At 53.2% G+C, this 22,081-nt stretch overlaps 1 protein-coding gene and 1 long non-coding RNA gene across 3 annotated transcripts in view; one reads left to right on the top strand and one right to left on the bottom strand.

Moving 5' to 3' along the window:
- DSCAML1 (DS cell adhesion molecule like 1) overlaps nt 1-22,081 on the top strand; it is a 348,705-nt gene that overhangs the window by 320,917 nt on the left and 5,707 nt on the right. The window contains exons 19-27 of the mRNA XM_043579447.1: nt 327-482; nt 7,728-7,867; nt 13,775-13,928; nt 16,258-16,375; nt 16,743-16,906; nt 17,151-17,249; nt 17,932-18,120; nt 18,569-18,856; nt 20,356-20,511. Of these exons, the coding sequence (XP_043435382.1) occupies nt 327-482; nt 7,728-7,867; nt 13,775-13,928; nt 16,258-16,375; nt 16,743-16,906; nt 17,151-17,249; nt 17,932-18,120; nt 18,569-18,856; nt 20,356-20,511 (1,464 nt within the window). The remainder of the gene's footprint in view (nt 1-326; nt 483-7,727; nt 7,868-13,774; nt 13,929-16,257; nt 16,376-16,742; nt 16,907-17,150; nt 17,250-17,931; nt 18,121-18,568; nt 18,857-20,355; nt 20,512-22,081) is intronic.
- On the bottom strand, nt 17,258-18,708 carry LOC122483010. Of its 2 annotated transcripts, none has more exons than XR_006297281.1 (3): nt 18,595-18,708; nt 17,921-18,142; nt 17,258-17,531 (listed from the first exon to the last, which is right to left on the bottom strand). It is a non-coding gene; the product is annotated as an uncharacterized LOC122483010 (long non-coding RNA). The 2 variants fall into 2 exon arrangements; XR_006297282.1 differs by having other exon boundaries at nt 18,607-18,708.

Genomic DNA, 22,081 nt, shown 5'->3' with positions numbered 1-22,081 from the left:
AGGGGAAGGGGAGGAGAGGAAAGGTGCTCAGATGGAAAGGGAGAGCATTAAGCTCAATTTGGTACGAGGTCAGCTGGGGCTGAGGCCGGGCACATGCCGCTCGCCCCAGTTGGGCCACTTGCGGAGACGCGCGGCCTGGGAGCAGAGCCCCAGACCTGCCCCCCGGCGCCTGAAGGTGGCGGTCCCCCCGGTCGCCACTACTGTGGAGTCGAGGTCTGAGCCCAGTGGAGCTGGCCCGACCGGAGCCCAGGCTGGCCGAGGGGCTGCGGCAGGGGCCCCAGGCCCGAACGGCCTGGCCGCACTCCGACGCTGCTTGTCTCGGGCAGAGTGGGGCGAGATGCAGAACATCACGACGACGCGGGAGCGGGTGGAGCTGCGGGGCATGGAGAAGTTCACCAACTACAGCGTGCAGGTGCTGGCCTACACCCAAGCCGGGGACGGCGTGCGCAGCAGCGTGCTCTATATCCAGACCAAGGAGGATGGTGAGTCCCCTCCACTGCGCCCAGCCCGGCCTCGCCCACTGGCCAGGCTCCCTCCCCGCCCACCCCGGACCCGTCGCTGAGCACTGTCCAAGGGGAAGGGTGAGAGCAGGGCACTGTCCTGTCTCCTGTCCCCGTAAGTCACTGCAGGGTGGCTTTGAGCATGCTGGGGCCCCGCTTTAGGAGAACACAGCTTACCGCAGGTGGCAGTGAGATGCTCTGGGACTCCCCACTCCCTCAGCTCCCCTTGCAGCCCTAGGTCGGAGGCCAGGTAAAGCCTCTCTTCCCACCCCCTCCCCAAGGGCATCCTTTTTGTGGCAAGATTCGGCCTGGTTTCTTCTGGAGACGGATGGTTGGGGTTGGGGGAGGTGGGGGAGAGGATCATCACTGCACACATCTCAGGTTAGGGGCGTGGCAGAGGCCCCAGAGCGGTCCAGGCCCTGGACTCTGGCATGCTGGGGAGGCTCTCAGGGCGAGAATGGGATGTGCCTCCATTTGGAGCTGTGATCTCCAGGCCCTTCACCCTGGGGCAGAAATGGAGGAAAATAAGGAGCCAAAGCTCAAGGGCAGAATGACAAAGTGAGGAGGTGGGGGAGTGGAGAACCCAGCAGAGAACAGGCTGGGAGAAGGGCCACACTGCCAGGGGGCCTCCTTCATATGGAGCGTGTCCAGCAGGTGCTGTGTGTGCCCACACGCAGCTCTGGGCTCCTGCTGCCAGCCTCTGCTTCCTTCCTCACGTCATCCCAACACCGTCACTTTTTTTTTTTAATGTTTACTTATTTTTGAGAGAGTGCGAGTGGGGGATAGGCAGAGAGAGGGAGGCACAGAGTCCGAAGCAGGCTCCGGGCTCTGAGCTGTCAGCACAGGGCCGGACGCGGGGCTCGACCTCACAACCTGTGAGATCACGACCTGAGCCGAAGTCGGACGCTCAACCGACTGAGCCACCCGGGCGCCCCATCACTTAGCTGATTCTTAAACCTTCTGAGGCAGGTGCTATATTTTAAAAGAGTTTGTGTGGAGAGGGGCTGGCACCAATGGGTACTTAAACTAGCCAACATCGCCGTCATGGCTTCCTACCCTCACTGCCTCCATTTTCTCAAAGTTCCCACAGTCTGGGCCCCTCCTGTGCCACTTGGCAGAAGGTGCTGGAGGGTGAGAGTTGTTGAGAGGAGGGTCTCAGGCTGGGACTGATGGTAGAGAGCTTCCCAGGGCAGCCCAGCCCTTGGGGAACAGAGCAGTTTAATCCAGCTCCCCACTCTCCCTAAGCCCTGCCCTTCTCTCAGATTGGCCCCCTCCACGCCGTAAGCTCTGAGCAATTAAATATTTACCAACCTGCCTGCCCTACTTTTCCTGCCATTAATCCCCCCATCAAGGTTTCCTGGGACGGCTCCAGGCAGAGCCACCTGCTCTTATGTGGAGACCAAACGGGGACTGTGCTCAGAGCCCGGCCCCTTCCAGAGCCTCTGCACCACATACACGGGCACCTTCCCAGCCTCCAGAGAGGAACCACTGGGGCCCCCAGACTTCTTGCAGCCTATTCTGCCGCAAGGTCTGAGCCATAAGCACCTCCACATGTTTCACAAAGGTAAGGGATTCCCCACAGGGGAACCCAAAGTTCCGAGGAGCTTTCAACCTTTCGATTTAGAGCTGCCTGCAGAGGCTCACAGGGAATGGGGCCCTACCGTGAGGCTCCGCAGAGCGGAGGGGCTCCCGTGAGCGCGGCAGAAGAAGGGTCCCAGCCCTGCCAGTTATTGGCAAGTCACTTAACCTTTCTGAACCTCAGTTTCCTCGTGATAAAATGGGGACAGTGATGCCTCATTGGGTTGTCCCAAGAAGCACGTTAACTGCAAAATCCTTTCTAAAACGTGCGGTGCTAGCAAACAGCAGGTGCCTAATGGCTACCAAGGTGCTGGCAGTGAAGTGACTGCTTCGGGAGGACCCAGGCGCCCCTGAGAGGCTCAGTGCCCCCCAGAGGGAGGCCCCGTGCCAGAAGGAATCCACTGTCAGATGAGGTCTCGTCAGAACAGCGGCCACACTTGACATGTGTACCACATGTGGTCATAAGCGTGGCTGAGCCTCGCCAGTAGCCCTGTGAGGTACGTCTTATGTCCATTTTAGAGGTGAGAAAAGTGAGGCATAGGGAGCTAAAGCAACTTGCTGAATGTCACTCAGCTCCTCGGAGGCAAATGAAGACCTTCTTGCCTCCATATCGTCTATTCTGTAGGAGACAGGAAGCTTTGGGCTGTGAGTAATACAAGTTAAAGAAAAAAAAAAAAAAGGTTTCAGCAGTAAGTGGATTTATTATCACATGTAACAAGAGGTCTTGAGGAGGCAGCTCCACAGGGTTGGTTCACTCCGTGGGCCCCCGTCCTCGGCACGTCACCTGTTCCTCCCGCGGCTCCCGGCATCACGGCAGACAAGACCGAGTTCAGAGTCGGAGAAGTGGCCTCCTCCTATGGGCCTGCCTCTCTCGGGGAGTGAATAAAAACCGGCCCAGAAACCCCTCCTCAACAGATTTATCCTCATGTCCCATTGGCCACCCTGGGGCAACGTGCATCTTGCGAAGCCAGTCACTGAAAGGGGAACGGAATGATCGTGGCAGACTTCCCCCGAGTATGGTGAATCCCCTGGTGGAGGTGATGGGGACAGCTTTCTCTGAGGGACAGAGGGGCATGGGTCCCCAAGGATCAGGAAAGAACGACAGCCGACGGGCGGGCAGACAAGCGGGCACTACACCAGCCCGGCCCCACCTCCTCCAGGTTCTCCCATTGTGTCGATGGCAGTTATTACAGCTCTTTCCGGCTGACTTGGGAAGCAGACAGGCCCGCATTCTGGCTCCAGCTCTGCCATGGGAGCTTGGACGAATAGCCAAAGACACTGTGACTCCCTACCTACCTCCCCCTGCCTGCTCCCCTCCCCACCCCACCGCCAGCTCAGGATTTTGCATGTTTCCAAGGAAAAAATGAGCAGGAAAGGTAGAGAAAACCAAAAATAAATTAAAAGATAAAATGAAAACAAAGTCAAATAAATTCAAGCTCATTTCTTTTTTTTTTTTTTTTTTTAATTTTTGAGACAGAGAGAGACAGAGCATGAACAGGGGAGGGGCAGAGAGAGAGGGAGGCACAGAATCCGAAGCAGGCTCCAGGCTCCGAGCTGTCAGCACAGAGCCCGACGCGGGGCTCGAACCCACGGACCGTGAGATCGTGACCTGAGCTGAAGTTGGATGCTTAACCGACTGAGCCACCCAGGCGCCCCCAAGCTCATTTCTTACGTCCGAATCCCCCAGTCTATAACTTGGTCTCAGGCTGACTTGACTGGACTTTGCTGTTCATGAGCAACAAAGCCTCTTGCTGACACCCCAACTCCCCTGGGGATACCAAATCAGAGTGAAGGCTGAGCTGGCTTTTAAACCATTTTAAAGATATTTAGCCAAAGAGGAGGCTTGGCTGGACCTGTGTTGCAGGAAGGTAACCCTCACGGAAGCGTGGACGACAGATGGCAGGAAGGGGCTGGGGGTGGGGGCAGGGATGAGGACTGGCCTCAGAGAAGCCTGTTAGAACCTGTGGGCATCTAGGCAGAGAAGCAGAAGGTGTGTGCTAGGGAGGCAGGAGGGGAAGGTGGAGGGAGGGGTGGAGACAAGCTCAGAGAGACGTGTCAGAGGATTTGCACTTCTAGTAACGGTGGACTACGTGGCTCAAACCCACTCTCCTTCTTGCTGAGAACACTAGGAAACCCGGATAAAATATTTTTTAAAACACCTGCTTGAAGGCATCAGAGAGCTGGCGGGAGAGTGCAGAATTACTGGGCCAGGATCCAAGGGAGAGTGGAGGCCCAGGAGGTGACCCTGGCATTTGGAACCGCTCTCCCCGTGGGGGACATTTGCCGAATCTGGACGCAGTGGCTGAGAACCGGAGCAGCACTAGAAAGCCGTGGACTGGAGTCAAGGGCCTGTTGGGGCAGGCGGGTCCCCCTCACTTTGAGTTGAGACCATGAGGGTAGCACTGTAGGATTAAAGGTGCACCAGAAGTACACAGCCCAGCTTCAAATCATCTCAGTCCTGGAAGTTAGAGTAAGGTAACCCCCGATTGCAGGTCCCTGTCAGAAGCAAACACAGATTCTCCCTTTAGGAAGATTACATCATCTGAGGCCTCAAACTATTTCTACAAACAATTTTGCAAATGATGTGTCTGGCACCCAGTAGAAAATATGAGGAACAGCGTGATCAAAAGCAGGAAAAAAAAAGAAACAGATAAAAGAAACAGACCCACAAGGAATCCAAACACAGGTTTTGTCAAATATGAACTTTCAAATAGTTATTCTTAACAAGATTGAAATTTTAAGAGAACTGGAGACTATCGAATGGAAAATCTAGAAACCAGAGCAACTATTAACCTGAAATTAAGGACTCGGTAGATAGATTTAGTAACAAATGAGACACAGCTGGAGAGATAACTAGTAGACTGGAAGGCAGATCAGAAGACCCAAAAGCAGCTCAGAAAGACACACGAATGGAAAATAAAAGAGCCAGTCAGAGATAGAGCAGTGATTTTCAAACTTGACTGTGCACACCAATCACTTGGGGGTCATATTAAAATTCATATTCTGATTCGGTAGGGTCTAGGGTGGAACCTGAGATTTTGCATTTCTAACATGCTCCCAGGTGACGCTTCTGCTGACAACTGGACCACATTCTGAATATCCAGGGCACAGAGGATGTGAGAAGAAGTCCCGAAGAAGAGGAGAAAGGGAACGGGGCAGAAGAAAAAAATGCCTGAAAACTTTTCAGAATTGATGAAAGACATCCATCCCCAAAGCAAAAAGCACTCTGCAGACTCCACAAGCAATAACTTAAGGAAGTCCGCACCTAGGCTCATCGCAATAAAGCCGCTAAACAGGAAACGCAAAGGGAAAATTCCTAAAAGCAACCGAAGCGAAGAAGACCAGTTACCTTCACAGGACCAACAATTAGATTAACCGCTGCTTTATCAGAAACAATGGAATAATAAAAACAAGACAAGAAACAGTGGAAGCCGAGGAAGCCAGAGAACAATGCAGTGGTATAAAGTGTGTAAGGAAAATAGTTGTCAACCTATGATTTTATGCCGAGCCAAAATACCCTCCAAGATTAAAATGAAATAAAGACGTTTGCAGACAAAAACTGAGAAAATGTATCACCAACATACCTGCTCTAGAGAAATAGTAAAGGGTATTATTCCTTAGCTAGAAGGAAAATGATCCCAGCTATGAGTTCCATGATGCAAGAAGCAAAGAACAAGCAAATGGTGAATGCATGAGTAAATCTCCATTAATACTGACTGTGTAAAATGATGGTGATAGTGATATCATCTTGGGGAGGGTCTAATATCTGTGTGTGTGTGTGTGTGTGTGTGTGTGTGTGTGTGTGTGTGTGGCTAAGATATACAACAGAGGCATAGAAATTGGGTAAGAAGTTTGAAGTCTCTTGCATTGTCTGAGAGAAAAAAAGGTGCCAATTAATGTTGTTAGGCTTTGGTAAAGGTTCACGTTGAGTAACCCCTAAAAGGCTGTCTAATAACCAATCTAATAAAGAGGGGGAATAAAGTATTTTTTTAAAAGACTCGATTCAAAAAAAAAGAAAAAAGCAGGAAAGAAAATAAAAGTATTTAGTAAGCTGAGGTATTTAAACCCAAACATATAAGTGATTGCATTAACGATAAATCAACTAAATTGTTCAATTAAAGGATAAAGACTGTCAGACTCATCCAGCAATGAAACAAACCCAACTATGTGCTGTTCATAGGAGACACCTAAGATGTAAAGGTAGAGAAAGGTTCAATGTGAAAGGATTAAAGGCATCATTAGAGTTACAGAAAGACACTCTGTTAGGATTAAAGACCCAATTTACTAGTCAAATAAAACAGTTTCGAATTTGTTGTGAACCTAATAACATAATCTCAAAATATATAAAAGCAAAGACCGACAGGACTACAAAAGTTGACAAATACACAGTCGTGGGGGAGATATCAACATACCCCTCTCGATTACTGCGGAGAAAAGAAGTGAGCAAGGGCGGAAAAGATCTGAACCTGAGTTAGCACGCTGGCCAGCCCCAGTGGCCACCCGTGGCCCCCTGCACTCCACAGCATGCAGAGACACCAGCAGAAGCAGGATATCAGGGTCGTAGCTGTGAGGGAGGGCTCAGGCCCCTGGATGGATGGCCATGATGGATCGTCATTTTATTTAGCCTAGAAGTGTTGACCACTTACTAGATTTTTTTAAAAATCACAGTAGATGCTAGAGCAAAACTGATTATTGTCACCGTTTATTGTCTTCTGTGTGGCAGGCACTGTGCCAGGTGCTTTATTTTAATTAGTACTAACTGTCTCTACAAACCTTTAATGTGGTTGTTATTATGTCCATCATCTCTATGGGGAAACTGAGACTCAGGGAGGCAAAATGAGTTGAGTAGAATGCCATCACTGTCCTCAAAGGAGCATATAAAGCTCCCAGGAGGGAAGACAAGTGCACAGCAATTCAAGGGACAGATGAAGGGGAGCTGAAAACAGGAAGCTTCCAGTCTCCCAAGCAGAACCCTGGGACCCAGCTGGGCCAGGCAGGACCAGAGATGGGGACAGTGGGAGGGCAGAATACATATGAATTGGTATCCCCTTAGGATGAATATCCCGGCCGATTCTCAAGTAGACTTGCCCTCCTAAAAACAGAAAGGGCCTAAGCAGGATCCCAGGGGCAGTGCCCTGGGCGCATGGCAGGAAACCCTGTCACCCATTGGCTGACGCCAGCCCCTGACCCTCAGGACACAGTCCACTCTGCGAGTCCATGGAGCCCCCAGCCTCAAGGAGCTCACAGGCCAAAGAGCAAAGTGACCAGTATATATGTTTGGTCTGTATACAAGCTAGTAGTTGAACGTTGGGAGAGGAAGCAGGTTAAGTTCCTAGGGATCAATGTGAAATCCCCATGGGTTCTGTTTCTGTCTTGAGTGTCCTAAGTCCTTGGTTCTGGCCAAACAGTTTTGAAGCTGGCCCTTCCCAATGCCTTCATCTTGGAAACTTTGTTACAAGCCCCAAACGATCACCTTTCTCCTTACCTGTTTGCCATGCTGGAACCTCCCCCCTTTAAACCATGGCTCAAGGATGCCTCCTCCAGGAAGCTCTCCCAGATTGATCTGCCTCACTCTCCCCACCATGTTATTCTTTCCCAAAGGTTAACCTCCTCCCTTCTCCAAACTGACCTGGCCTTCTCCCTACTTAGTTCCAGGTCCCCCTGCAGGCATCAAAGCTGTCCCTTCGTCCGCCAGCAGTGTGGTTGTCTCTTGGCTCCCCCCAGCCAAGCCCAATGGGGTGATCCGCAAGTACACCATCTTCTGCTCCAGCCCTGGGTCCGGCCAGCCGGTAAGTGGGCCCGGTGCCCAATGATGAGAGGGACAGGAGAAAGGGAAAAGTACCCTGAAGACCAGCTGGCTTCCGGGTCAAACCCGGGGGCTGCTTATGTCCATGTTTCTACCTAAATTCATGGATAAGAATGGGCACTGGTCACCCAAGAGCAGCCGAAGCCTTACCTGGTGCCCGTCTTGGGTCAGTCCTCCGATCCAGGGGCTGCAAGGTGGTCACAACCCCTGGAGGCTTCTTTTGAGTCAGGGGTCACCACCAAGCAGATGTGAAAGGGAGACCAAGGCCTTGGCTCTTCTGGTCTTCTGGTCTGGCTGACCAAGGAAGGTTCTATCAGGCCCCAGAGCTAGTGACTGGGGCCTGCCTGGTCCATGGCCTCTGGAAATGAATCACGCTCCAGCGTGAGTGGTCTGGGCTCCGAGGGCTGCTGGAGCTCTGCCCTGAGCGGCCTCGTCAGCCTGGAGCCCACTGGAGGGAGGAGGAAGATGGCAGACAGTAGGAGGAAGGCAAGCGCATCTCTCTCTGGGCCAGGGCTGGGCCTCACTGCTGGGGAGAGGACTCAGACTTCAATATCTGCCCAAAGCTGGGAGTACAGTGCAGTACTAGGGATATGCATATCCATATACTATGCATATCCATAGTATGCATCCTTCCCTCTACCTTTCCCGATCTCCAGCCTGTCAAGCACTGAGTTCTGCTGGGTGGCTACTCTGGAGCACAGCCGTTCTAGTTACGTGAGCAGGTGCCCCTGCCCTCAAGGGGTGTCCAGTCTAGTGGGGGAGGGGGCGGGGTGCACCAGGGGTGTGCGGGAGTAGTAGCTGGGAGATGTGCTCAGGACATCTCAGGCAGGCAGCAAGGAGCAGGAGGTGGCCAGCTTCCCCCTCCGCCAGCAGCTCGTGATGGGACAGCAGCCCGAGCATCTGCGGATGAGCTCCTGGCAGCCAGGAAGCATCTCTAGCTCTGCTCTGCTCTCCTGTGGTCTTTCTGAGTTACCCTCTGAGCAGTAGGTGGCCCAGCTCCGTACCAGTGAGGCCAGAGTTCTTTTGCCAGAGGAGAAGCCCAGAAATGTGGGCTTTTTAGTGACTCTGCGTCCTCCCCTCCATCCTCACGGCCACCAGCCCCTATGCAGAAAAGTGCACATATCGTGGACGTACGGCTCCGTGACATTTCCTAGCACATTGGGCAAGCAGCACCCAGAGCAGGGAACACGACATCAGGACACCCCAGAGGACCTCCTTGTGCCCCTCCCGGTCACCACCCTTCCCCGGCCAGGGTGACGACCATGCTGACTTCAGATTAGTGTTGCCCGTTTATGTCCATTATATAAGTGAAGTTCATACCATTAATCCGGCTTCTTTTACTCAACATTATTTTGAACTTGTGAATTTCCTCCACACTGTTGGGTGTGGTTATAGATCATTCACTCTCACTTCTGTATAGGTTTCCGCTGGGTGCGTGTATAGAATTGTTTCACCCATTTCATTACCCATTGATAGGCATTTGGGTAGGTTCCAGTTTGGAGCTGTTCCTTGCGGCACTGCTGTGCACACCCATACACGTGTGTACGTGTGCCTGTCGGGTGTGTACCCAGGAGAGGAAATGCGGGGCCCTGGGGTCTGGACGTTGAGAATGCGCTGCCATTGTTGGGTGTCTGTGCCAACTTTCCAATCGATGTTTTAGCCGTGCTGTCTGCCCCTCCTTCCCTTCTCCCTCTGTTCCCCCACCCCCCACACACATCCTAAGCTTATCACCATTCTGGATGCCCGCTGTGCCTTTTCCCAGCCCACGCCTCTGCCACTGCTGACCCCTGCCGTGGCATGGTCTTTATCCTCTGTCATACGCTGAATGCATTTGATGGCAATTAGCTGCTCACTTCTCTGTCTCCTGTGCTGGTCCGTGGGGCCCTGTGAGGACAAGGGCAGCATCTTTTCATCTCTGGGTCCCCCAGCTGCCAAACACTGTGCCTGGAACATCATTGTCACTAAATGCATGTTTGATGAATGAATTACGAGCAGCCTGGCAATTGTGAAGGCTTAGACATTGGGCAAGTTTCCCTTCATGAATTGATGGGAGAGGGTAGTCATTCTCCAGCTTGGCTTTGTGCGGTCATTTCCTCCTCCGACAATGAAGCCTTTCAAAGGAGTGCTGCCTCCTCATTAACTCAGGCTTCACGAGCCCCCAGAACGGAGCTCCTGGGGCCCGTGCCCTGCTGGAGACCCTGGGACCCTCCCCACTTCTCTTCATGTCCTGAGCACAAGCACGTAGGAAGCTCCTCTCTCCTGGGGACGGTTCCTATCTGACAGTGGCACACAGGGGCCAGGGGGCCTGTGCGATGAGAACTTCATTCAGTTCAGCCACCTTATGGAGGAGGAACCGCCTCAGCGAGGGACCCAGACACCTGACCACCACATTGTGTGATGTGTGATGTGTGATGTTACTGCTCTGCACAAATATACTCCAAATTCCAAACAACTGCACTACAAATTCGCTTATGAAAGAGACCTAGGAGTGAGCGCTGGGGGTGAGGACACAGGCGTGTACACGCGACAGGGCAAAACCACGGGTGTGAGTGTGAGGTTAGAGGCAATGCACGTGAGTCTAATGTATGCACACGTACTAGGGTGTAAGAACACGCATGTGTGGAACCCTGAGAATAGACGGGAACCGCTGGTCTGGGCTCCCGCACGTTATGCCCTTGGCGGCAGCCAGAACTGCAGTGAGTCCCGTTAGAAATTGTACCAAACGTGTTCATACACTTGTTGTTTTTCTCTGATTATCAAAATGATGCAATTTTATTGCCCCAAATTCTGTAAATACATAAAAGAATAGACAGGAGAGTAGAAATTACTTGTACTTGTTCCCTGATTATCTGGAACGCTGGCAGTGTTTTGGTAGATAGCCTTCCAGCCTTTGATCTGTGCGTATGTTATGGGGGGGTTTTTAATAAAAAATTAAAATGAATTTTTACATAATGTTATATCATCTGTGTCTTCCATGTAATATATCTAGGCACTGTCCCACACCATCACATACTCTTTTCAGACATGACCTTGAATGCCCATATGTATGTAATCTATTTAACTGGTGCCCTCACTATTCTTTCATCTATTTTCAAATGTTCAACATTGTACATAACATGTCATTGAACATTCTTCAGATAAGTCTTTATGCACGTGTTTTTTCATTTTCTTAGGTAAATTTCTATGGTGATTCCTGAGTCATAAAGAACATGGATATTCTTAAAATGGGCATACGTGTTTGTGAATTACCCCTCAGAAAGTTGGAACCAATTGATGCTTCCACCAGCAAAATAAGTCCATACTTGTTTCTTACCCCCATGCTCATCCAAAATATTATATTATGTTTCATTTTTGCCAGTTGGATTGGAAAAAAGGGGTCCTGTTTTGGGTATATTCCTTTCATTACTACTTAGGTTGATTATTGTCATGTTTATTGACTGGTTTTTTTTTTTCATCTTTGGGTAAAATTGTCAATTCATGTCCTTTATCCATTTTTTATTTGGGTGGTTCATGGTTTTTTCTCATTGATTTGTGAGTGCTCTTTACATAGAAGGATAATAACCTTTTTAAAAATCGTATTGGCTGCAATTATTTGCCAGCTCATTGCTTGCCTTTTGACAGTTTTTGGTGTGCCGTAGGTTTTGTTTTTATATAATTCAAATTTATGAATCACTGTCCTTTGTGATTTTTGCCTTTATTTTTATGATTAGAAAGACAAATATGTTCATAGTTTTACCTTTTTCTTTTTAACTTTTGATCCACTGGGACTTTATTTGGGAGTACAGTGATGTGTTTTTATTTTTTATTTTTTTTAACGTTTATTTTTGAGACAGAGAGAGACAGAGCATGAACGGGAGAGGGTCAGAGAGAGAGAGGGAGACACAGAATCAGAAACAGGCTCCAGGCTCTGAGCTGTCAGCACAGAGCCCGACGTGGGGCTTGAACTCACGAACCACGAGATCATGACCTGAGCCAAAGTCGGATGCTTAACCGACTGAGCCACCCAGGCGCCCCCAGTGATGTGTTTTTAAAAGCGATTTCAGGAGATTCTTGGGGAGCCCAGGTTCAAAGGAAGACCCCGGGATCTGGATACGATGCTAACACCTTCAAAGGAAAGCCAAACCTTTCCTGTGTAGACACAAACGTACGCTCACGTACACACTGACACACAAGCACGCACATTCGACTTTTCTCCACACGTGCACATGCCCACCTCAATCCTCACGGAAGAGTGAGCCGGGAGAAGAACGCGTCCCAGTTTACAAAGGACTCGCCCAGCCCTTGCCTATTTGTGCCTCTCTGTAACCACACGGGGTAGCAGAGCAGTATCGCTTTCTTAGTTCACAGAATAGGAAACCGAGGCCCCAGGAGCCTTGAGAGAGAAAGGTGTATGAGCTGTGAGACTCACACTTGGTAAGAAGGGCAGGCGGGTGTTGGAGCCACTACACCACCCACTTCGTGCACAGACAGGAACTACAGGTACCCGCACGGTCCCCTGGGTGCCATAGCCCGCAAAGACTTCCCAAGTACCAGGGCTGAAGGTGGCTTTGCACCTGTCTGCAGCAGGGACCCCCCTGGGTTCAAGGCCAAATCTCCATTAGGGAGGCAAGAGGGAGACTTTGCCAGGCAGCTCTATGTGTATTGAGGAGCCGCCTGTGCCTCCTTCCTAACATCTCCCTGCAGATGGCCTGGGGCCAAAAAGGATGGTTTCTCCTGCCATAAGTCATTGGGCCCCTCAGTCCTCCCGTGGGGCACAGAGAATGTCCCTCTGTGACCCCATCTCTATCTGCAGGTCTGTCCCTCAGCATGTGGATGAATGCGTCCACGTGTCCGTGTGCGTGTGAGCGTGCATGTGAGCATGTGTGTGCACGATCCCGTGACTGCAGAGATAACTAATTATTAGCTCCCTCTGGCCTCAGGGCCCCCCATCTGTTCCGGGGGCTGCTCCCCCCTCCCTAGACTTCTGCCCTGATTTCAAAGAGGCCCCAGTGCTGCCTTCTTTTCCCTTCCCCGCGGCTGACCAAAAAATAAAATGAAAGTCAGCCCCATCCCGCCTGGACCAGGGAAGGGGCTGACAGGAGGTCTGCAAACTAGCGCTTATCAAAAGCTCCTTCTCAAATTCATTTCAATATCTGAGCCTCTGGTTTCCAAGGCAACATAATCTTTTCATCAAAGCAACTGGTAAAACCACTGGGATCCGATATTGTTTTGTTGGCAACTTGTCAAAACTGTCATTTGGTTAAAAAAAAAATTTATAGATTTATACAAGCTACAAATATATACGGTGATCTGTACCACTAATAATCATTAATAAAGTGTTGTCCCGTGAAGCTTTCCGAGTTCCGTCTCCCACCCCTTCTTCCCCCAGACGGTTTGCTCCCGCAGAATGAAGGAGTGGTAATTAGACGGCAGGGTGGGGAGGTGGTGCGGAGCGGGCTCGGGCTGGGGGCGCCCGTCTACAGCCCTAATAAGGCAAATGCGGTAACTTAGTTTCTTCCCAGAGACTCCCTCTCCCCGGGGTCTTCCTGGGACCCTCCCTCCTCCATTCTCCCTTCTCCGGACTCCCTCCATCACTCACCCGAAACACTCACATCCCCTGACCTGCAGCCACACTTGCCAGGGTCTGGGTCGGCCAAAGAAGTAAACCGAGGCTGGCCCAGCACCACGCCAGCACAGGCCCACGAGCCCCCAGGGCCAAGCCCGGTGCAGACTCTGCTCACTGCTGCTCCCAGACCACAAAGGGCAAACGAGGCAGGATCCTGCCTCCTGTCCCCACCCCCCTGACTGGCCCACCCCCCTACTCTGAGCCCAGGTCCCCCGAGGAAGGGTGGGGTTGGAGGCTGGAGGCCCAGGAGGCTGGGTTTTACACTTCTCTGCCCCTGTCGCGCAGGCTCCGAGCGAGTATGAGACGAGTCCAGAGCAGCTCTTCTACCGGATCGCCCACCTAAACCGTGGGCAACAGTACCTGCTGTGGGTGGCCGCCGTCACCTCTGCCGGCCGGGGCAACAGCAGCGAGAAGGTCACCATTGAGCCTGCGGGCAAGGGTAAGCAGCGCAGGCCGGAGGGGAAGAAGCAGCCAGAAGCCCCCTTCTAGAATTCGGGCTCTCCCAAGAGAGGGGGTGTCTCTCTCCACCCTCTCTGCCACCTGGCTGAGAGGAGCCCGCGCGGGCCACCCGCCTCCTCCATCCCGCATCCGCCAACACTGGGCCTCTGCTGCCCCCTGACTCCCAGAAAGCCTTACAGCACACTCCAGGCCGCGCAGCTACTCAGGGCCGGGTGGCATGGAGGGCCCCGGTCCCTCCTCCAAACTCGACTCCGGGGCCGAAAGAAGGGACATCAGTCTCGCTCCCAGCTCGCGGCAGAGCCTTTGTCCCAAGGCTCGGCTCCTCCAGAGGGGGCGGTGGCAGGGTACGCGGCTTCCACGGGGCTGAGAGCCATAAAGGGAGCTTCGTCGTTTCAAAGCCTAGACGTCTCCTTAGAGGTAATGCCTCTGATGGCTGATTCACTCGATGCACAGACACTTAGAGAGCGCAGACCTACGAGGCCCTGGGCTAGATGCTGCACGCGGAGTTTGTTCTTAGGGCACACCCCATCGAATCCCTGGCCTGGGCAGAAGAATGGCATGAGGGCATATGCACCCCCGCGTTACAGGGAATGACAGGTGTGAGGCCCCAGCCCGGGAGCAAAGAGGCAGCCGCACAGCAGCTGATGTGCCCTCTGTGCACACCGCAGGCCATGGGATCGACCCGCTGCCAGCCCACAACTTCAGTCCTCTGCCTTGGTTCTGGGCCTCCGTGGGAAGGCCACCTTCCTCTTGGGCCGGCCTCCTCCCTCAGCCACCTGAGTCTCTAGCCCTGGGGCCCTGGGAACCCACCCCAGCCACGTGGCAGCACCAGGTCTGGAGCTCTGCAGCGTTTGGTGGCCTGGTTAACTTAACACCTGTGACACGGCCGGGGGGTCTGTGAGGGACCTGACGCGACTACCCTCTCCGGGTGCCCTTGACATCTTTGCCTTTCTTGCTTTCCGGTGCTCCGACCATGCTCCTGTCAACCCCGGGGGACGTTCCTTTCTCCTCCGTGGCTGTATGTTACTGCCACCCCTGTGTCAGTCTACATTCCTGCTCCCGGTGACTCAGTCCCTGGGCCGCTGACTCCCACATCGGTGTCCACGGGACACTGGTGTATCTGGGTGCTTCCCAGTTACTCCACGCGGGTGACCCCAGGTTCAGTGGGAGCGAAGTATCCCCGTTCCTCCTCCTCCTCCTTCCGTGTGCCTGGTCTCTGTGAGGGCACCAGCACCCAGCCGGAATCGGGCAGTCATCGTCCCCTCCCCCTCTATCGCTTCCTCGAAGCCAGGTCCTTCCCCGAGTCCTGCCGGTGCTTCCTGGAGCCCCTAACCTCTTGCCCCACTTACGTCAGCTCCAGCCACCATCTTGCTCTCTGGCCACCATCTTGCCCCTGAGCCACATCCTCTGCCAACCCATTCTCTGCCGGCACTGGGGCTTTATCTGCAACTCTACTTTGAACAGTCACTACTTACTTATCAGCTCATGACCACAAGAGGAAGTCCAGCCTCCTTGTTCTGCCGACAGAGCCCCCCCCGCCCCCCGCCGCCCATGCTTCTGCTCCTGCTCACCACTGTCCCCCTTCACCCACCCTGGGCTTTGGTCACGTCAGAGTATTTGCAGACCCTCACACTTCCCACGGGTCCCAGGCCTCCAGGCCTCTACTCGGTGCTGCTGCCCCTTCCCACCATGACTCTCCTTCCCTGCACAGGGCCTTCCTTTTTAGCCTTCAAGATTCAAGGTAAAGCTTTCAATTCCAGAAGCCTCCCTGGCTGTCACCTCCACCACCACCGAGCAGGCGGAGTCCATTCCTCCTGTGGGTTCCCACAGTTACTTGTAGCTATCCTTCCCGTAGTATTCTCGACCCGTGGAAAAAAAATGTTTTTAAGTTGGGCTCCATGCTCAGCGTGGAACCCATGACCCTGAGATCAAGACCTGAGCTGAGAACAAGAGTCAGATGCTTTACGGACTGAGCCGCCCAGGCGTGCCCCTGCCCCCATAATGATCCTTTTTAAGTGTCTGTCCTGGACGATGTGCAACTCGAGGACAGAAAATAGATCTTCTTCACTGTGTGAGTCTTCAGAGCCTCATGGGAGACCTGGCCCATAGCAAGTATTTATTTGATAGATGTTTGTTGAACCAATGACTCCCATCTGAGATTGCCTGCACCCACCCCCGCTCCAAGCTCAAAACGGAGGTCAGGTAGGAGACGGGGGGCTTGATGCGTAAATTTGGCGAGCCCCAAGAAAGGCCGCCCAGTACAGCATTGTGGGTAGGAGTGGGGTGCCCTCACGTTCTCCTCCCCGTAGCCCCAGCGAAGATCATCTCATTCGGAGGCACCGTGACAACACCCTGGATGAAAGACGTCCGGCTGCCCTGCAATTCAGTGGGAGATCCAGCCCCTGCTGTGAAATGGACCAAGGACAGGTATGTGCGGGACCCTGGAGGGCTGAGTGACCCAAGTGATGGGTGGTAGATGAGCCATAAAGAAAAGAATCGGGTGCCTTTACCTTCCAGCTGACCAGAGGCCCTGCCGGGTGCACGGCTACTGCTCTCCCAGGAGGCCTGGGCTCCCTGGCTCCCCACCGTTGACGGCTAAGGATCTCCCCTCCCTGGGTGCCTGAGAGGGCAGGGTTACGGGATATCCCCAGGAAGTGCTGAGCAGAGCCAAGGGCCCTGGGCCGCCTAGCCAGCCTCCTTCTGCTCCCAGCCCTGTGTGTCTCCAGTCCTGAGGGAGGCCCCGGGAAGAGGGGGTGCTCACCATAACCCATCTCTGCCCCCCCCACCCCTGCAGTGAAGACTCGGCCATCCCTGTGTCCATGGACGGGCACCGGCTCATCCATACCAACGGCACACTGCTGCTGCGTGCCGTGAAGGCTGAGGACTCGGGCTACTACACCTGCACGGCCACCAACACTGGAGGCTTCGACACCATCATCGTCAACCTTCTGGTGCAAGGTAAGACCCTGGAAGGCCGGCCGCCTGGCAACCTCCCCAACGACCTGGGCGACAGACCCTCAGTGGGACAGAGGTGCCACATGGAAGAGAAGGCAGGAGGGATGGAGAGAAGGAGCGGGAGCCGGGGAGGCTCCAAGAGGGTGGGAAAGCCGGGTCTTGGCCCTCACTTGCAGCTGGGAGACCCCACGCCCCCGTCATCGGATGTTAACGCTTTGTGGTGAGGGCTGGTGGCTTTCCCTCACAGTTCCCCCGGACCAGCCCCGCCTCACTGTCTCTAAAACCTCCGCTTCATCCATCACCCTGACCTGGATTCCAGGTGACAATGGGGGCAGCTCCATCCGAGGTGAGAGGGGTCTGGATGAGGAGGGGGGGAAAGGGGAAGAAACTCTGGGCCCAGGAGCAGGGGAAGGGCTTCACCCACTCCCACCACTTGGTCCCCATAATGCCCCAGAAGTGATCAATGGCCAGGGGGATGGGCAATTCGGACCAGTAGGAAGTTACCCAAGTGCCACAGAAAGTCACCAGCCTAGGTATCCCACGTTTAGACGGCCCACCCCAAATGCTGTTGGTGAGCTGTGTGAACCTGGAGAGATCTGTTTTCTTCTCTGGGCCTCAGTTCCCAAATCTGTAACAGTAGACAGAGAGTGCTTCTCGGCCTTGAATAAGCACATGAATCACCAGGAGGATCTTAAAGAATGCAGGTTCTGATTCAAGAGGTCTGGGATGGGATCTGAAAAGCCCCCAGGTGATCTAATACCGCTGTCAGGGGGACCCTCCCTGGAGTAGCAGGGTCTAAATAGGGTCCCTTTTAAGCCTCAAGGCTCTGGATTCTGCTCCCTTCCCCACCTTAGCTGCTAAAGAGAGAGCGGGAAAACTCCTTGCAGCTTTGGGTCCAACCTGCGTGGGCCCTCCCCCCATCACCAAAGGCCCCACTCTGCCCCTGCCGGAGCCCAGCCCCACGACGCCTGTTGGGGTGTCCCAGGCCCCGCCACGCCCGCCCTGAGCCAGGCAAACCTCCCGGGCAGGCTTCGTGCTGCAGTACTCGGTGGACAACAGCGAAGAGTGGAAGGATGTGTTCATCAGCTCAGGGGAGCGGTCCTTCAAGCTGGACAGCCTCAAGTGTGGCACGTGGTACAAGGTGAAGCTGGCAGCCAAGAACAGCGTGGGCTCCGGGCGCATCAGCGAGATCATCGAGGCAAAGACCCACGGGCGGGGTGAGGCTTAGCGATCACCCAGCTGGGGAGAGATGGGCCCAGGCCATGGGGATAGAAGACGGCTGGGGTAGGCAAGGAGGGCGCTGGGAAGCGGAGACTGAGGGGAGGGGCTTAGCCGCGTTCCGGCCTATGGATAGCACCTTGACCAATCACAGTAGGAGAAACAGGCCCCACCTCCCTGGCGGGGTAGCCAATGGCGACAGCCTCCTCCTTCTCGCCACATCCCTTCCTCCTCTGCCAAGGCCTTCTCTCCAGGTCCTTCCCTCATCTCCCTCCTCCTCTGTCCCCTGGGGCATCCCTAGTCCCATCTGTGCCAAACGCTGTTCCCCAGAGCCACTGCAGCCCCCCTGGCCCAGGGTACTCCTCCCCCCGCGGATGAACGAACCCTCCTCCTCTCTCTTGGTCTCTAACCACGCTCTCTCCCTGTGCCCCACCCCCCGCCCCCCAGAGCCCTCCTTCAGCAAAGACCAGCACCTGTTCACCCACATCAACTCCACGCATGCTCGGCTTAACCTGCAGGGCTGGAACAACGGGGGCTGCCCTATCACAGCCATCGTCCTGGAGTACCGGCCCAAGGGCACCTGGGCCTGGCAGGGGCTGCGGGCCAACAGCTCCGGGGAGGTGTTTCTGACCGAGCTGCGAGAGGCCACGTGGTACGAGCTGCGCATGCGGGCCTGCAACAGCGCCGGCTGCGGCAACGAGACTGCCCAGTTCGCCACCCTGGACTATGACGGGAGTGAGTCGGAGAGGGTGGGAGGGGCAGCACCCGGACCGCAGGGAGGTGTCCCCAGGGAAGCTGGCAGAGAGGCAGACGCATAAAGACAGGACAGACAAATCGAAAAACAGACAGGGAGGGAAAAGCTGGAGACAGGGAAGGGAGCAGCAGACCGGTAGGCAGGCAGGCCGGTGGGCAGGTGCGCCCGTGACCGATACAGACCTGCAGACAGGCAAACGGGTCACACTAAGACAGACGGTCTTGGAAGGTGCAGTCCTTGCTCTCTGTTGCTTCAGAGAGATGGAGAGGAATGTAGAGGTGTAGTTGAGGCCCTGCCCTCGGAGGACCCTCTGCTAACATGGTGCATTAGCCAGGATGGGATGGTCTGTGCTGCAGTAACATAAACACTAAAAGCTCCAGGGCTTAGCCCAGTAAAGATCTGCTTCTTGCTCTCATAACGCCTTGAGAGGGTTGGCTGGCCACCATCTTCTAGCTCTGCCATCTTGAATGGGTAGCCTCCAAGGTCACCAAGAAGAGAAGGGTAAAAGAGGCACCCCAGTTCTTAACTGCCTTGGCCAGGAGGTGACGCACGTCACTTCTGTTCACACTCTGTTGTCCGGAACTAGTTACCTGATTCTCGTCTTACTGCCAGGAAGTCTGGGAGGTGTAGATGAGCACGTGGGTGTTTGGTGTCTGCCATGTGGGGCACTTCCTACACATGCATACGCTCACACACACGCATGCACACACATGCACATGCGTGCACACACACACGTGCATGCATACATTAAAGGTACATAGAAGGCTGAATTCATAGAGATCCATTGCCACAAGGTAAATGAAGTCGACCTGTGCGTTAAGGAAATCGAAGAAAAGCAGTAGCAGAAGGGGGTGGGCTCAAACATGGAAGCTTCATGAAGGAGATGGCTCTTATTCAAGGCTTTGAAACAGGCCAAAGAGGGGCTTTGCAGAGGGCTATGTCAGCAGAACTTACTGCCTCTGTGCAGGCACCCAAAGTTAGCAGATACTGCCCATGGGAGGGGGGGGAATCAAGGAGACAATGCAGCATTGAATGGCTTTGTTCCCGTCTGGGGAAGAGACCCTGGGATCCCACTGCTCTGACAGTGCTCTCTCTGATTCCTGCCATTCCTCCCCCATTTTACGAGCTGGATGGGGGCATCTAAGCTCATCTGTCCCCCCTCTAGAAATGAACATTGAACTCCAACAGGAAGGAGACTATCTCTGAAAGACTTCAGGATAACTCTAAAACAGCCTCACGAAGTCATCAATTTCATAATGCAGCATAGAAACTACATGATTGTTCATGGATGTCCTGATCTGACCAGAATTTGGGGGGTGGTGGGGAGGGCAAAAGGGGAAGGCTGGGGCTCTGTGCCAGGAAGTGGGGGTCAGAATGAGACCAAGGGCAGCAAGAGAGGTTCGAGGGCTACCCCACCCGGAGGACTCTGTATAGATCCTACTCATAAGGGACATCTGACTCCCTTCTTCACCCCATTCAGGTACCATCCCTCCCATCAAGTCTGCTCAAGGTGAGGGGGATGATGTGAAGAAGCTGTTCACCATTGGCTGCCCGGTCATCCTGGCCACTCTGGGGGTGGCACTGCTCTTCATCGTTCGCAAGAAGAGGAAGGAGAAGCGGCTGAAGCGGCTCCGAGGTAGGCAAGTTTCCTACGGGCTCTCCAGGAAGGAGTGTTGGCCCTCAGCCACGCTGGCCACTTTCATTGGCTCATGGCACCATCTGGGCAAGAGAGTGTACCTGTGTCTCATTGAAGGGAGAGCTGCTACTCCAGTCTTCTGAAACTTTAGTTCTCACTGCTTCCTCCTCTGTGCCCCCAAGACTTTGTGCCTGACCTAACCAGGGCTGAATTTTAGAGGTGCACACTGGCAAAGCCATATTGGTTTAAATATTTAAACATTTCCTTGTTAGGGGCACCTGGGTGGCTCAGTCGGTTAAGCATCTGACTTCAGCTCAGGTCACGATCTCGTGATTCATGAGTTCGAGCCTCTTGTCGGGCTCTGTGCTGACATCTCAGAGCCTGGAGCCTGCTTCCGGTTCTGTGTCTCCCTCTCTCTCTGCCCCTCTTCTGCTTGTGCTCTATCTCTCTCTCTCTCTGTCTCTCAAAAATGAATAAGTGTTAAAAAAAATAAAGAATAAACATTTCTATGTTGTTCCCTTCCACCCTGGATCTTCCTTCTCTCACACAGGATCCCTGCAATTCTTCTAGGAGCTGGCCACTAAAGCATAGACCTGCAGGTGGTCTCTAGGACCTTGCTCAGTTCTGACTGTGTTGCTTCCAGAATGTGTCTGATGTTAAATATTTTGAATATCACCCCTATCCTAATACATGGTACCATAGACAGGCATGAATGGGTCTGATTTACCTTGATTTCCCCAGGGCCTAGTACAGTGTCTGGCACCTAGTAGTTGCTTAACAGATGGTCATTCATTCATTTGGAAAACATTTATTGAATATCTGCTGTAGATACTTCCATACATTGGAGATATAAAGACAAATGAAGAAGGAAGAGTCCATAGTCTTCATAGAGGACTCCTATGAGTCTAGTCCTCATAGAGTTTACAGTCTAACGTGAGAAGCCAGGGCACAACAGTAGTACAAAAGAGGAATTACTAACACTGCCTTGCATGTTTAGGAGTCGATTGGATGGATGGGTGGATGGATGGATGGATGGATGGATGGATGGATGGATGGATGATTGGATGATTGGATGATTGGATGATTGGATGAATGGTTGGATGATTAATTGGATGGTTGGATGGAAAGATATATAGATGGAAGGATGGCTGGATGGGTAGTTAAATGAAAGGCTCAATGTATAGGTGGTTTAATGGATAGGTGGCTGTATAGATAGATGGAGGAGTGGATGGATGAACGATGAGATAGATAGATAGATTAATGGTTGAATGGATTAATGTGTGGATCCATGGGTAGGTGGATGGATGGATGTATATTTCAATGGATGGATAATAGATGAATGATTAGGTAGACGGGTAGATAGTTGAATGGATGTTTGGATGGCTGGAGGATGGATAGATGGATGGATAGATAGATGGATGATAAGATGGACAGATGATTGTATGATTTTATGGATGTATGGATAGGTGATTGAATGAATGGTTGAGTAGATGAATGGATAATTGGATGGATAGATGGATGGATGGATGGATGGTTGAACAAGTGGATTGTTGAATGGGTAGATGATGGA

Source organism: Prionailurus bengalensis, chromosome D1, assembly GCF_016509475.1.
Source record: "Prionailurus bengalensis isolate Pbe53 chromosome D1, Fcat_Pben_1.1_paternal_pri, whole genome shotgun sequence".
Lineage (NCBI taxonomy): Eukaryota > Metazoa > Chordata > Mammalia > Carnivora > Felidae > Prionailurus > Prionailurus bengalensis.
The sequence above is the reverse complement of the archived record's forward strand: the minus strand, read 5'-3'. Positions and strand labels throughout refer to the sequence as shown.